A 14,640-nucleotide genomic window follows, 5' to 3' on the forward strand; every position below is an offset into this window, starting at 1 on the left:
TAGCTGAAAGTGAAAGCCGACACACCTATATGAACATGCTGGACTAACGTTATAAAAAAAACACAATAAACTTACTCGCACATCCAAGTCCCTGTATGGTCTTGATTTTTTCGCTATAGCGTGGGCGTTTACATCAGGGGGACCCTGATGTAAACAAGACGAAAGTCTTTCTCTGGTCTGCATCCCCTTAACAATTGTGTGTATTGAGCTGTACTGTATTGTACCCATTCTACAATCTGTTAATAAAGTTTTCAATCAATCAATCAATCAATAGTATCCGCATTTTAGCCAGAGTCGACTCTGACAGCTTGGTCAACAGTCGGAGCAGCCAGGAGCGGAGTAGACTGTGCTTTGTATACAACAGAGCAGTCCCTGTGACAGCGTAACGTCTCGTGGCTTTTGATGGCTTCCAGTTTCATCACCGACGTCCCGATGACAAATTAATTTAGTTTTCTTTTATCCGTTGCTTTGGCACGACATAGTATACAAAACGTCCCCCCCCCCCCCCCCCCTCAAATTTAAGCCATTCTCGTGGTTTCCCGGAATCAGATGTGTACCATTTCTGGTTAAATTTCCTAACTACACCGACGCTAGTAGCAGGTGCAGTGTTATCGGTGGTGCTGGTGGTAGCAACTGACTCGTCAACGTTAATGTTGTCGCCTGTTTTTCTTAATTTTGAGGGGGGACCCGGGGGAGCTACTCCGGGAATATGCCTCCACATATTTGGTCAAATCAAATGCAAAATTAAATATCAGAGCACAATCAAAAACGCGATTGCAGGTTTTTTTTGTAGTAGGCTAAAGAACGGATGAAGACAGATCTCATGTGCGTCTCATGTTACAAACTTGATCTCGTGAGCAGAGCGCATCTCACACACACACACACACAGTTTCACTTTCGTTTCAACTCACCACGCCCGCATCCAATAGGGTCCAGCTGCAGCCCCGGAGATTGTTCCAGATTGGGCAACTTCCACCCGCTCCCACGACATTTCTCCCGCTCAGCTGGACTACTCCCTGCATCATGCAGTGGATTTAGTTGGCCGCCAGATGGCGCCCAGGCCTTAATTTATGACGGCCAAACATTATATCTACAAGCCTGTGGCGGTGGGCGTGTGACTATTTTGTACCCTGCCTGAAAGTGCCCAGAGCGCACAACATAGCGCTGGCCTATGCCACCTCTACTACCCCATACACCGCGGCTCTAGCAGCACTAGACCAAAGATATGGACGTATATGGGATTACGTAATACAAGAGATAAGGCATATTGACCGCCTACCCCCAGCAACAGACAATCGCTCACTAGACGACCTGTCTATCAAAGTACAATCCCTGGTAGGGATGCTGGGGGCGCAACGAGAAAAGGGTATGCACGAACTATACGCAAACTCGAACGTCGAGAGGATTTTAGAGAAGCTGCCGCCCGCCCGACAGGAGCGCTTCAGGCGGCAAAGAGACCACCGTGATCCTAACGGTCCCGAGCCATCCCTCCTAGACCTAGCCGACTTCCTGGCGAGAGAAGTCAGCAGCCTACGGCTGGATACGTTCGTGCGGAGCACACCCAGCTCCAGAGAGGGACCTAGGAGAGTAAACGATGGCCGAAGATCGGTGACTGTCATGCACCAATCAGAATCAGTACCGAGCAGCAAGAACCACAGTACCCCCTCGATGAAAGAGAAGTGGAAGATGGTGTGCCCGTACTGCGAGAAGGAACACTGGTTGTCACAATGTGACCAGTTCAAGAAGATGACCGCTGAAGAAGTGAGTCACTGGATAAAGTCCAACAGGCGCTGTTACCGATGTGCGCGCAGTCACATGGCAGCCGAGTGCCGCCTCAAGAAGAGGTGTAGTCGGTGTGACGGAGCCCACCTAGATGTCCTACACGACAGTAACAGAAGAGAGCCTGCACCATCCAGCAGCACAAAGGCAAGCGTTATGTACATTGACCCCGCTAGCAGCAGCGGCGCCCAGGTGCTCTTAAAGGTGGTCCGCGTAACACTGAGTTACCAAGATAAGGTCATGGACACTTACGCCGTCCTTGACGACGGGTCAGAGAAGACCCTTCTCCTCGCGTCCGCTGCGGCCCAACTGGGGCTGCGGGGGAGCGAGAACCAGATGACGATTCGGACAATAAGAAGAGATCTAAAGACGATAAAGGGCGAGAATGTCTCCTTCACTATCGCAGCAAGCGGGCAGCCCGAGAGACGGTATAGGATTACTAATGCTTTCACCAGCCAAGAAATAGGACTATCGCAGTACACCTACCCCATCGCCAAGCTGATGGATAAATATGTGCACCTGCGTCAACTCCCTATCCCGCTCATAGACGGTGCCACCCCGACCCTGCTGATAGGCTCCGACCATGCAGACCTCATAGTCCCGATAGACCGGGTCCATACAGGACCCAGAGGTTGTCCTGCAGCAGTCGAGACCCGCCTAGGATGGACATTACAAGGCCCCCTCGCCAAGTCTCTTAACCGAACAGCAGCCACTAGCTGCCTCCACTCCAGAGCGACAGAAGGAGACACCACACTCCTGCAGCATGTCAAGAGGCTATGGACACTAGAGACAATGCCCTTTAAGAACGAAAAGAAAGACATTCGTTCTAAGGAAGATATCTACGCTATAGCCCTCCTCGAGCACGGGACAAAGAGAGTCAACGTCAACGGAGTGATGAGATACGCAACTCCACTCCTGAGGCGAGAGGGAATGCCCACCTTTCACGCCACAAAAGAGGCGACGGAGCGGTATCTATTGAACACAGAGCGGCGCCTAGCCAAAGACCCCGCTCAAGAAGCTGTGTACCGCGCTGAGATTAACAAACTAATCACAGCGGGACACATAAAGAAAATTGACATTAAAGAGGCCGATCAGACGACCGAATCATGGTACGTGCCGCACCACAAGGTCCACCACAACGGCAAGGATCGCATTGTGTTTAACTGCAGCTACCAGATCGGATCACAAAATCTGAATAAAGAACTCTTGGCCGGCCCAACACTCGGCCCCTCCCTACTAGGCGTGCTACTACGCTTCCGCCAGGACAAGGTGGCTATCAGCGGCGACATCAAAGGGATGTTCCTGCAGGTGAGACTAGTGGAGGAGGACAAGCCCCTGCTGCGGTTCCTATGGAGAGAGAGGATCGGAGATGAGCACCCAGCCATCTATCAATGGGAAGTCCTCCCTTTCGGAACCACATGCAGCCCATGCTGTGCTACGTTTGCACTACAAAAACACGTCGCAGAGGACCCAGCAGCAGATGAAGAGGTCCAACAAAGTGTGACAAATAATTTCTACGTGGACAACTGTTTACAAAGCGTCTCGACGCCAGAAGAAGCCGAGGCTCTCCTACTCAAGCTCCGCGCCTCCCTGATCAAAGGCGGCTTTGATCTCAGGCAGTGGGCCAGCAGCGACCCGCAAGTACTGCGCAGCCTCTCCCCCGAGGACAAGGAAGCGAGCAGCGACACCTGGATGGCGACCATCCCAGGAGAAGCCCAAGAAATGACACTAGGACTAGTCTGGCGCTTCAAAACAGACTCGCTCCATTATAGACACAAACCCCTGACCAAGGAGCAGGGAAGGTCGACGGCAATACCGACGGCAATACCGACCACCAGACGGAGTGTATACAGAACACTCGCCAGACAATATGACCCGTTGGGATGTATTCTACCTTACACCACCAGGGCAAAGATGATTGTAAGAGCGCTATGGGACAAGGACCAGGGCTGGGACGATCCCATACCCGAACACCTTGCATCCACATGGAGAGAGTGGGAGACGGAACTCCGCTCACTCCCAGGTGTTAATATACGCCGCAGCTACTTCCCACCCACAGTGAGGCCAGAGACATGCAAGATCGACCTGCACGTATTCAGCGACGCCTCCGAAGTAGCCTACGGTTCGGTGGCCTACTTGCGTGCCAGAGAGGAGGGAGGAGAAATACATACTGCTTTCATCCTGGCTCGCTCAAGAATAGCCCCACGAAAGCAACAATCTATCCCGCGTCTAGAGCTCTGCGCAGCCCTAGCAGGAGCGCAGCTCGCCACGTTAATCCAACGTGAACTCACCATCCCGGTGCAAAGAACAATCTTGTGGTCAGACTCCACGACAGTACTCACATGGATCCGGTCTGATTCGTGCAGATACAAGGTCTTCGTGGGAGTCAGAGTCACCGAGATTCAAGAGTTAACAGAAGTAGCGAGCTGGAGGTATGTGGACACCAAACACAACCCAGCTGACGTCATCACCCGGGGAATGTCCCTGGATGACCTCACCCATCACAACCTCTACAGTGACGGACCAGAGTTTCTCAAGCTCCCGGAAGAAGAGTGGCCTACACCCACCCCACGGGAGGCGAGTAAAGAGGAGGCAGAGAACAAGAAACCTATGTTCTGTGGGTTGACACACACTCGTCCCCACAGACCCCGATCTAGACGATTGCCTCACCCTACAGAGTGCGCAGCTAAAGACATTTCTGTGGCACCACCCAGAGGTTCAGCCCACAACTGACATTTCAGCAGCTGACTACGAAGAAGCAGAACTTCTACTACAACGAGCCCAGAGAGACTCGTTCCCCGATGAGCTAGCCTGTCTACAGGGAGCACAGCCCGTCCCATCAGACAGCAGACTGCTCCACCTAGCCCCCGAGAGCGACGCCCATAGTCTCATCAGAGTGGGTGGTCGTCTGCGGAGAGCCCCAGACTTACCGGATGACGTCAAGTACCCGATAGTCTTGAACAGCCGACACAAGGTCACAGAGCTGATCATAAAGAAATACGACGAGGATGTGCACCACGCAGGGGCAGAGAGAGTCTTCGCGGAGATCAGACGTCGTTATTGGATACTGCAAGGGAGAGAAGCAGTGCGGCGCTTCCAGCGAACCTGTCTAGACTGCCGTAAGTGGCGCGCGCAGCCCAGTATACCCCGGATGGCTGACCTACCTCCCTGTCGCCTCCGACTTGGCGACAAGCCTTTTCACTCCACCGGTATGGACTGTTTCGGCCCGCTGTATATAAAGAGAGGAAGAGGAACCGAGAAGCGGTGGGGTATTGTATTCAAATGCATGACCACCAGAGCGATACATATCGAACTCCTCCCAACCATGAGCACAGACTCATTCCTTATGGCCTTCCGAAGATTCACATCACGGAAAGGAAAACCGTCTACATTGTTGTCTGATCACGGGACAAACTTCAAAGGCGGAGAAAGAGAGCTGAGAGAGAGCTTCCAAGCTATGGGCCCAGAACTAAAGACCCACCTCGCTCCATCCCAGATTGACTTCCAGTTTAATCCCCCGAACGCACCTCACTTCGGTGGAACTTGGGAACGAGAAGTACGTTCTATAAAGACAGCCCTGTACGCCGTGCTTGGGGCCCAGACCGTGGCGGAAGAAGTCCTAATGACAGTCCTCACGGAGATCGAGGGAGTATTGAACTCAAAGCCCCTCGGTTACGTCTCAAGTGATGTAGCAGATGTCGACCCAGTCACCCCCAACACACTCTTGATGGGGCGGCTGGACCCCGCGCTACCCCAGACAATGTACAGGCCTGAAGAAGCGAACGGCCGAAGAATGTGGAGGTACAGTCAAGTACTGGCTGACAAGTTTTGGAACAGCTTCCTACTCCACTACCTACCGTCTCTACAGACCCGCCAGAAGTGGGTAAAAGAGAGAGACAATTTGACAGAAGGAACAGTCGTCATGATTATCGACCAGTCACTACCCCGAGCTATGTGGCCGGCTGGCCGCGTAAGCAAAGTGATCACCGGTGCCGATGGAAAGGTCCGAGCAGCTGAAGTGCTCGTCCAAGGGCGGACCTACACCCGACCCGTGGCGAGGCTAATAGAACTGCCAAGGCTCCCCGATACTATCGATGACGACCATGACCCTATGACTTTGTGAGTTGACTGACCCTTACAGCGGACATTGAGTAGTGGACAGTGCGGTTAATCTGTCTCTGCTTAGCTAATTAGGTGGGACTAATTAGGGTGCGGCTGTTGTGAAGGATCAGATTAAACCGAATATATATATTTATTTATGGATATATATTGAATAGTATTTGTATATCGTTTGATATCCCTTGTATATTCCTTGTACATATACACGGAATATCCCTTTAGTCTACTATAGCCCATAATAGTTCATTCTCTTATTGGACAAGGACCTGGCGCCAGGAGACAAGCCCCTTGGAGCCAAGTTCAATGGTACCGACGAAACATGTCCCTACTAGCCCCGGCTCTGCGCAGGAATACGGCTACCGAAAAGAGAGTGGCACTATTTGTTCACCGTGCATATAAATATGGCGCAAGTAAATGTAGAAGTCCTCTTATCCCTTAGTCCTTTACCCTTCTACCCAACTAAGTAACAGAACGTGAAGCCTCACCCCACGATACCGCGTGCGGTGTAGTATGGCCTGTTTGGCCTTAGAATAGCATTGAGACCTCGTGCGAATTAATAGCTGAATTGTCAGAGTTTGGCACCGTATTTCTATTAAGTAATAATAGTCTATTATGTATGGTGCATCGTGCGGTTAGAGTTCTAAAGTGAGCAGCATCCCCGTCGCTTCCTCGTGTTATCTAGAGTCTTAACCAGGTTGGGCAGACCACACGTGGTGCTTTCATCCGAGGAGTTCTAGGCGAGGACCGAGTGGACCTGTACATTGGATTACCTACCCGACGACTGCTGAGCCCTATGCGGCATGGAATATATATTTGCTTTGGTACTTTGATTTGTGGAGCGGATAATCGCCAACACCGGTGAGTGTTGGATTTACCCCGAAAGGAGTCAAGGTGAGACGGCGCTCAGACCAGACTGAGGTCGCCTCGCGTCTTCTTCATTGTGGACCTACAGCTACAGCCTACAAGAGAGCCAAGGTGTATTCATCTGTGGATCAAGATTCTACTGCACTGTCTTCTGTACCTGAAGTCTCCCTAGACATCGTTGACCAGACGGGATACTGCCGACGGCTCTCCTACCCCCCCTACCGGCTTACAACCGGGAGGACCCCTACAGTATATCCAGCTATAATCATTAAGTGTGCCATCGTTATAATTCCCTAAGAGCCAGGTTGTATACTTGCTTCCTGCGTAACCAGAGATTGGACATTCAGTGTTGATTTGCCTACGAGTACTCATTTGCCTTACAAGTGCATTCAAATCATAAATGTAATAGTAACTATTATATGTACCTTTTGCTATATATTAAATATTTGATTATTACCTTTGTGTGGACCCGATTTCATTGTGGGAAAGTGTTCATCATATTTAGATATCGTGTACTGTATGACCAGTAGTTAAAGTACATAAAGCGGTAGTGGTTTAATGATACCATACTTATCAATAGTCAGGGAATTGTACCCCTCAGTTACATTCACCAATATGTATCTGCATAGTTTTACTCATCAGACCGATACAGATAAATGGGAGAAATCAAATCGCATGATTCTGATACGGTCACTGATGTATGCATTACTGAATGTAAGCAACAATTATTTAATATAATTAAGCCAGTAAGGGAATTATTTGCTTTGAATCGGCACCATTTCCCACCGTTTATCGGTGGTGGTGGTGGTGTTAAGCTGGGTTAGGGTTCCCTACAGCTTGTTAGGTTATTTGTGGTGGTGGTAAGCTAAGTTAGGGCTAGTGTTCCCAACAGCTTGTTAGGTTATTTGTGATGGTGGTAAACTGGGTTAGGGTTCCCTACAGCTTGTTAGGTTATTTGTGGTGGTAAGCTAAGTTAGGGTTAGTGTTCCCTATAGCCTGTTAGGTTATTTGTGATGGTAAGCTAAGTTAGGGGTAGTGTTCCCAACAGCTTGTTAGGTTATTTGTGGTGGTAAGCTAAGTTAGGGTTAGTGTTCCCTACAGGGATCCGTTAGATGCACATAGCCAGCAGGGAAAAAGACGTAACACACAAGAAGCACCGTCATTGTTATTGAGCCAGTTTCACGAAATGTGAAATAAATCTACATATTGGAAACAGTCCAATGTTCAGTAATGATGGTTGAGTGCCTTGACAGGCGTAGTTGCCCTAGGAGTGTTGGACGGCTTGTTGATTATGACGCCGCCCTTGTCAGCCCTGTCTCTCTCACAGCTCTAAATTGGCCGATCATTTCTTAGAGAGACGTAGCGACATTGCATTACAAAGCCTCAGTCAGAACTAGGCCCATATATCACGCCAGTCACCATCCCTGCCAAGCCTGCGTGTCCGCTGTCCTCCTCCTGTCCCCTCTCTGCAAGCCCCACCAAGCTATCCCTGCCAAGCCTGCACGTCCGCTGTCCTCCTCCTCCTGTCCCCTCTCTGCCAGCCCCACCAAGCTATCCCTCATCAGGCCTGCGAACACGTTGTCAGCAGGGGAATTAACGGTGTACCTGCAGCTCTTAATAATAGATGCACTGACTGCTGGCAGCACTACATCTGTCTGCAGTCTCCTCACTGTGAAACGCTGAATACAATTTTAATATGGGTTCCAGACCCGTGCGTCTATTATCTTGCACGCAAGGGAGGTGGGGATGTGATGGATGAATGATTGGGGGTTGTGTCAGTGTGTGTGTGTGGTGTGTGTGTGTGTGTGTGCGTGCGCTGGTGGTTACAGGGGGTGATGTTATCAATAATTGTGATAGGGTCCCGGTCCACCACCTCTTGGAAAGTCAGCTTCAGTCGGCTCTGTTTTATAGTAAATCTTTGGTGTCTGTAAGCGGCGTACGTGATCCACACATGCGCGGTGATGCGCACTAGGAATACACTCCAGGCCAGTCAGCGTGCATATATAGGCTCACAGTCCGTGCACATGCGCAGTAGGCACGCATATCCATGGGGGTATCCGCGCAGTCACAAAATATGGGACACCCGTGCGGACGTCCGTGCTGACAAGCGCAGTCACGCACACCCAGCCCACGTAAACTATAATTTGGTCTTTAGTGTCTCCAAGTGGTTGTTTGTTCTGAGTTATTACAGGATGAATCGTGTGTCTTTGTCTCTGTATTATTTTTGACACTGTGACCTGGCTGGCAGCCACTGACTTTGTTTCTGTGTCCCTGTTGAACCCTTCATTCCCCATCCCCCATCTACCCATGATGCACCACAGAAGAAGAGGCGGAGCTGGAGGAGAGCGAGGAGCCGTTTGTGGCGCCCCCGGGCCTGACTATTCCCCCTGACGTAGAGCTGGTGAGTGGTGGTGACCCTCTGCTTCCATATATCTGCTCATCACGTGGGTCATGGCTAGAAGGCACCTTAAAAGTTGTTTATGAACTTAACCCTTACCATAACCTCATAAGTCATAATGCATTTCAATAAAATGTGGATGGTCTCTAGCCAGGGAACAAAATAAGCACATGCCATTCGCCAATGGCTTGTAGATTGAATGTTTGGCCACTAGAAATTAAGATCTGCCCGCCACCTGGCGGCTAACAAAATCCTTTGCTGTGCTGGATTTTGCGAGAAGCATGCAGCTGCAGAGCCACAGAGCAGCAGTGTTTTCAGCTCCGGTCTGGGGACCGCTCAGTAGCGCCCCCCACCCAACAGCTGAATTGCCAATGGCTGAATTAGAGTACTGCACCGTGCGGGCACCGCTGGTGGGTTCTGTGGCTCTGCAGCTGGATGCTTCTCGCAAAATCCAGCACCAAGCTCCCGCTGACAACATCGTTGTCATTATTAGACCTACTTGGTGAAGCAATGATGAAACAAATGTAATGATTGTTTCGTTCATCGCATAGGCTATTTAATTTTAGCCTATTTTAATACAATTCAAATAATCAAATTGTGCTTAGAGGGAATTATTTTCACCGGACATTATGACCGGAGAGATTTAAATGTTCTGACTTCAACAGACTTCAACTTTTTTCTCACAATGGGTCAAGTGCATCTAACATGCTTTGCACCGTCGCCCGAAATGAACGTTACGTTATCAGAGGCAGAGCAGAGCCATAGAGAACAGTGTGGACTGAGGAAAGGGAAATGGGGGGGGGGGGGTGCGTGCGTTTGGAAAGACGATGAAGTTAGTCAGGAGTATATTATAGTAAACTGAGGATTACTGAGGATGGACAGATAATGTTGATATTCAAATATAAAAAAGTTTCGAGAGGAGTGGGAGTTTGAAGACAGACTAGACTACAATATGATGCGGGGGTGGTGAGTTGAAACAGTGTGTGTGATTGATTGATTGAAAAGTTTATTAACAGATTGCAGAATGGGTACAGTACAGTACAGCTCAATACCAGGGGTGGGAATCACCAGTTTCATCATGATACGATACGATATCGATTCTTTGGACAACGATACGATATTTGCCGATATCACAAAGTCTCTCACGATACAATACGATTAGATTAGATTCAGGTGCCTGCAATCGATATGAGATGATATCATATGCCCATTTAACACAATCGGTAACATTTAGATCAACTAAAAAAAGGTAACGAAAATATCATTTGACATTTGTATTTTTGAGCTCTTCCAGACATTTAAAGGAAAATCAATCTATTGTTTTTAATACAAATAGACCTCCTGTTCACTGTAAAGTGCCACGTTTTGATATATTGAGCTTTAAACTTTAAGCTCCATTTTTTGGAACTCAAAACTCACAACCTAAAACCCCTCCCTACCTCCCTCTCCCAAACCGTTCCTACAACAATTTGTTGATGTTGCATGATCATGTATAGGCCTACATTTATTATGTATTATATTGTTTATGTTTAAATAACATTTAAACATCAAACTCCTCTGACCTCATCTGGTCTTTCCAAAGACGCGCGCACACACACACACAGAAAGGGAGAATGCTATGCTGTAACGTCTACACACACGGAGCTACTGCTGTTGTTCTTGGGCGGATATGAGACTCGCCACAGGATTTTCAAAATAAGAGTATCGATATGAATCGATCTTATTACATTGCATCGATCCGATTCGATCGTTGATAATTACATCGATGTATCGATCTGGATCGATGTATCGTCCCACCCCTACTCAATACATACAATTGTTAAAGCCCAACCTCCAGGTTAAACCCTACTGATCAATTATGGGTAGTTTACATCATTGGTATATAATTTCATTATTTATTTTTTTCCATTTGACACCGGAAATGCCACTCTGAAAGAGTTAAAAAGGTCCATGCACGAATAACATGCACGCGCGAATCAAAAAAGCTTATCAAACGCCGACGTCACTACAGGTGCATATTAATGAGCCGAATCTAAAAGCTAGCACGGCCGTGACGTCACTTCAGGAAATGCCTTGCCCGTCCGGGTCATAGTACTAGTTCAATGGTGGCCCACTCGGTGCATCACAGTTAGCCTATATAGCTCCGCCGTCCCTGCCTATGGTCCCTGCTGCCTACAGTCGGGACCACTACACTGACGTTAGCCTATGGTTCTCTCCTCTTTGTGTGCCCACGTCCTCGGGTGTCCTGCGGAGGAGCTTGTGGACGTGACAACAGCGGCGGCCGTTGTTAGCTCATAGCTATCGTGTACCACTAGCCTTTACGGGCTCGAACACCCTACAGGCTGCCACCATTGTCGCCGTTGTCGCGTCCATGGGCCCCCCGGCAGGGTACCCGTGGGGACGGGGTGTACAGAGAGGAGAGAACCATTTTGGGTCGGCCGTTCATGCCGGCCAGCGAGCCGGATGTCGGGATATTTTGTTAGCACAATAGCTACCAAGCTAAGCTATGTTAGCTACTAAAGTTATAAACACAATATGTGTACAACGACACAATGATTTACATTATTACAAATATGGTAACGTGGTTGTGGCTTTAGAGATGGGTGGCTATAATCACGGAGCAATAGTGTTAGGTGAAACAGATACATTTTCATTCGGCTAGTAGTAGCAAGCATAATCAGTGCCTGCCACTAGCTGTGTGTGACTCTCAGCGCCCCCTGGTGAGCCCCCTGGTGCCCTGCACCTGTTGTGACAATCATTTCGATTACACACGCACGTTATGAACCATTGATTAAAATATGCACGTGCGTGGTGATTGTGTTGGGCAGACAAAATGTTTGATAAAAACGCTAAAACTGGGTCAATTTCAATACTTTTTTTTTCCATTCTTCATGAAAGTCACTGTTGGCCTAGTCCACATTGTTTATTGAACAAAAATACAACGTGAAGGTTGACCTTTAAGGGGATGCAGACCAGAGAAAGACTTGTCTTGTTTACATCAGGGTCCCCCATTTTCAATTAATCATAACATAATATGATGTGTCCCGACCCCACTTCTATGTTTCAATAAATTATTTGCATTTAAAACTATTAACATTGACTCATTCCTTCAGTCCACTCAAAATTATGCTAATATTCCTTATGTTGTTTATGATATTAATTGAAAATAGCATATGAGAGTATTATAGTAATAATAACACATGGCGATATACTAAAAAGCTATTTATAATTTTTGGCTGGTAAAAATTCTGCCTGGCTGGTAGTTTTTAAAATCTACCAGCCAAATGGCTGGTAAGTTAAGTTTGTTCCCTGTCTCTAGCCAAGACCCTGCAGTTTATTATATTGAGATATTATACATTTTTCTCCATTAGATTCCTAGCATGTTCCATCTTTTGTGGTATCGGGTTTTAAAATTGGGGGGAGGGAAATCTCAGATACCCTATTATTTGCCTGGTATTGGACATATATCCGATACCAGTATTTGCACTGGTGCATTCCTACTTTGCCACAATAATTCTTTGAGAAGCGGATATAAAGGATTACTCTGCTATCATTTTACCTCTGGCCTGTTGCCAGCATCAGTCCACACTATCTGAAACCACTTGTAAAATTATAGACGGTTGCAACTTGACAACATAAACATTCTAAAAGGATCCACATTTATTTCCTGTTGCAGGGTTTGCTAATGCAATAGTTGTTTGCTAATGCAGTGGTTCTCAAACTTTTTACACCAAGTACCACCTGAGAACGTAGCTGGCTCTCCAAGTACCACCATATGACCGGCGTTAAAATACAGTATATTCAGCTATGCACAGTTCACGCAGGAGGCAAATGTATTCCTAATACCATTATTTATTGTTAACTTTTGTCAGACACAGCCACAATGTACAAAGGGATAGCACTAGAACTAGCAAACGCTTCCACACAACTCATACAATGCAAGGGGCATTGAGAACATAATAACTAACATTCTCACATAGCAAGTGAGAAAATGACATTCTGCATTCTGGTGCAGGAATTTTTGAAATTTTACCCTTTAAATGCCAGTGTTTGTGATGGGCATCACAAATTATTGTAAAAAAGAAAAGAAAACGCATATTCAATACATTTTTGAATGTTTACCCTTTAAATGCCAGTTTGTGTGATGGCATCACAAATTATTGTTAAAAAAACCACAAAAAAAGTTAAATATTTTCAATATATCAAATGCAAAGTACATTTTTCTGGGGGGATTATTACAGGCTAGGCATGTGTCAATGATTAGCAGCAACACAGATTTTGATGGCTTTTTTGTAATGTCAGATTTAACACCAACTCTTTTCAGAAAAGTGGGAGTACTTCATTTTTTATCTGACATTACAAAAAATCAAAAAATAAATGGTTATGATCAGGGCTGAAGTTGAATTAAAGATGTATGACTGTTTAGACTGCATTACTCTCTGTCACAGTGATCTCCTGGTTGTTCCCCACTTCGGTTATCTAACTATCGCGCCGCCGCAACCAGAAACACTGGCCTGGCCTGCTTCTAAGTTCAGTGGCCTGGAGATTTTTTTTTGTTTTTTTTTTTTGTTTTTTTGTTTTTTTTTTGTAAATGTTTTCAAGTACCACCAGCAGTACCACCAAGTACCACTAGTGGTACGCGTACCACAGTTTGAGAACCACTGTGCTAATGCAATCGTTGACAGGAAATACATTTCGGTCCAAAATGTTCCCTAGCAACAGAATTCCTGTGAAACTGTCATTATACTTTATTTATTTTTTAAAGGAACACGTTCTACAGTTTGTCTATTGTTCACACAAAGCACCACAGCAAATCATTGGCAGCAGGTATTATTGAATTCTGTTTATCTAATCTACACGTTGGACCACAAGCGGTGCAAAACGGGGTGCAAATAAGAGTCCAATTTGTGTCCCTGCCCTAACTGGAATAGGTAATTCAGGTTATTCAATTTCAGGATTGTAATTATTTTTGACACAGCGTTCCAATTCCAATTCAAATCAATGGAGACCCCCCCTTTTATTTCCTTCCCATTCTGTTCTTCATTTTTTATCACAATCACATACCTGGAAAACGACATGCCGTTAACTGGGTCGAAAACATCATGACCGTGAAAATACACCCTTCTGCTCTGCCTGCCTGCAGTTGGTTTGTGTTATCAAGACTGTTGGCCTTGCGTCAGACAGACAGACAACCATGCCCAAGGATCAGACCGGTTCACAACTAATACCGCCTTATGCTCTACCAGGCTTCTAATGCGTCAGATGAAAGAGGCTTTAATCTCATCGAGGCCTCTGTGTGTATATTTATATATATAAACTACACTACACAGACCATGGGAAGGAGCCAAACAGACTCCTGTCTGCATGTATTAGCACAACATAAGCATGCCTGATATGAATGATATTAGAGTCTCCTTGGCTTCTTCTAATTTAGGAATTTAGTAGCATTAGTAGTAGTCTTTCATGTTTATACATTTAAA

At 47.0% G+C, this 14,640-nt stretch overlaps 1 protein-coding gene across 1 annotated transcript in view; it reads left to right on the plus strand.

Moving 5' to 3' along the window:
• Nucleotides 1–14,640, plus strand: part of sfswap (splicing factor SWAP) — a gene marked incomplete at its 3' end in the record, with an annotated part of 295,870 nt that overhangs the window by 28,620 nt on the left and 252,610 nt on the right. Inside the window, exon 4 of the mRNA XM_084324950.1 lies at nt 9,084–9,163. Within this exon, the coding sequence (XP_084181076.1) occupies nt 9,084–9,163 (80 nt within the window). The remainder of the gene's footprint in view (nt 1–9,083; nt 9,164–14,640) is intronic.

This window comes from Notolepis coatsorum, assembly GCF_963971535.1.
Source record: "Notolepis coatsorum genome assembly, chromosome: 11".
NCBI lineage: Eukaryota > Metazoa > Chordata > Actinopteri > Aulopiformes > Paralepididae > Notolepis > Notolepis coatsorum.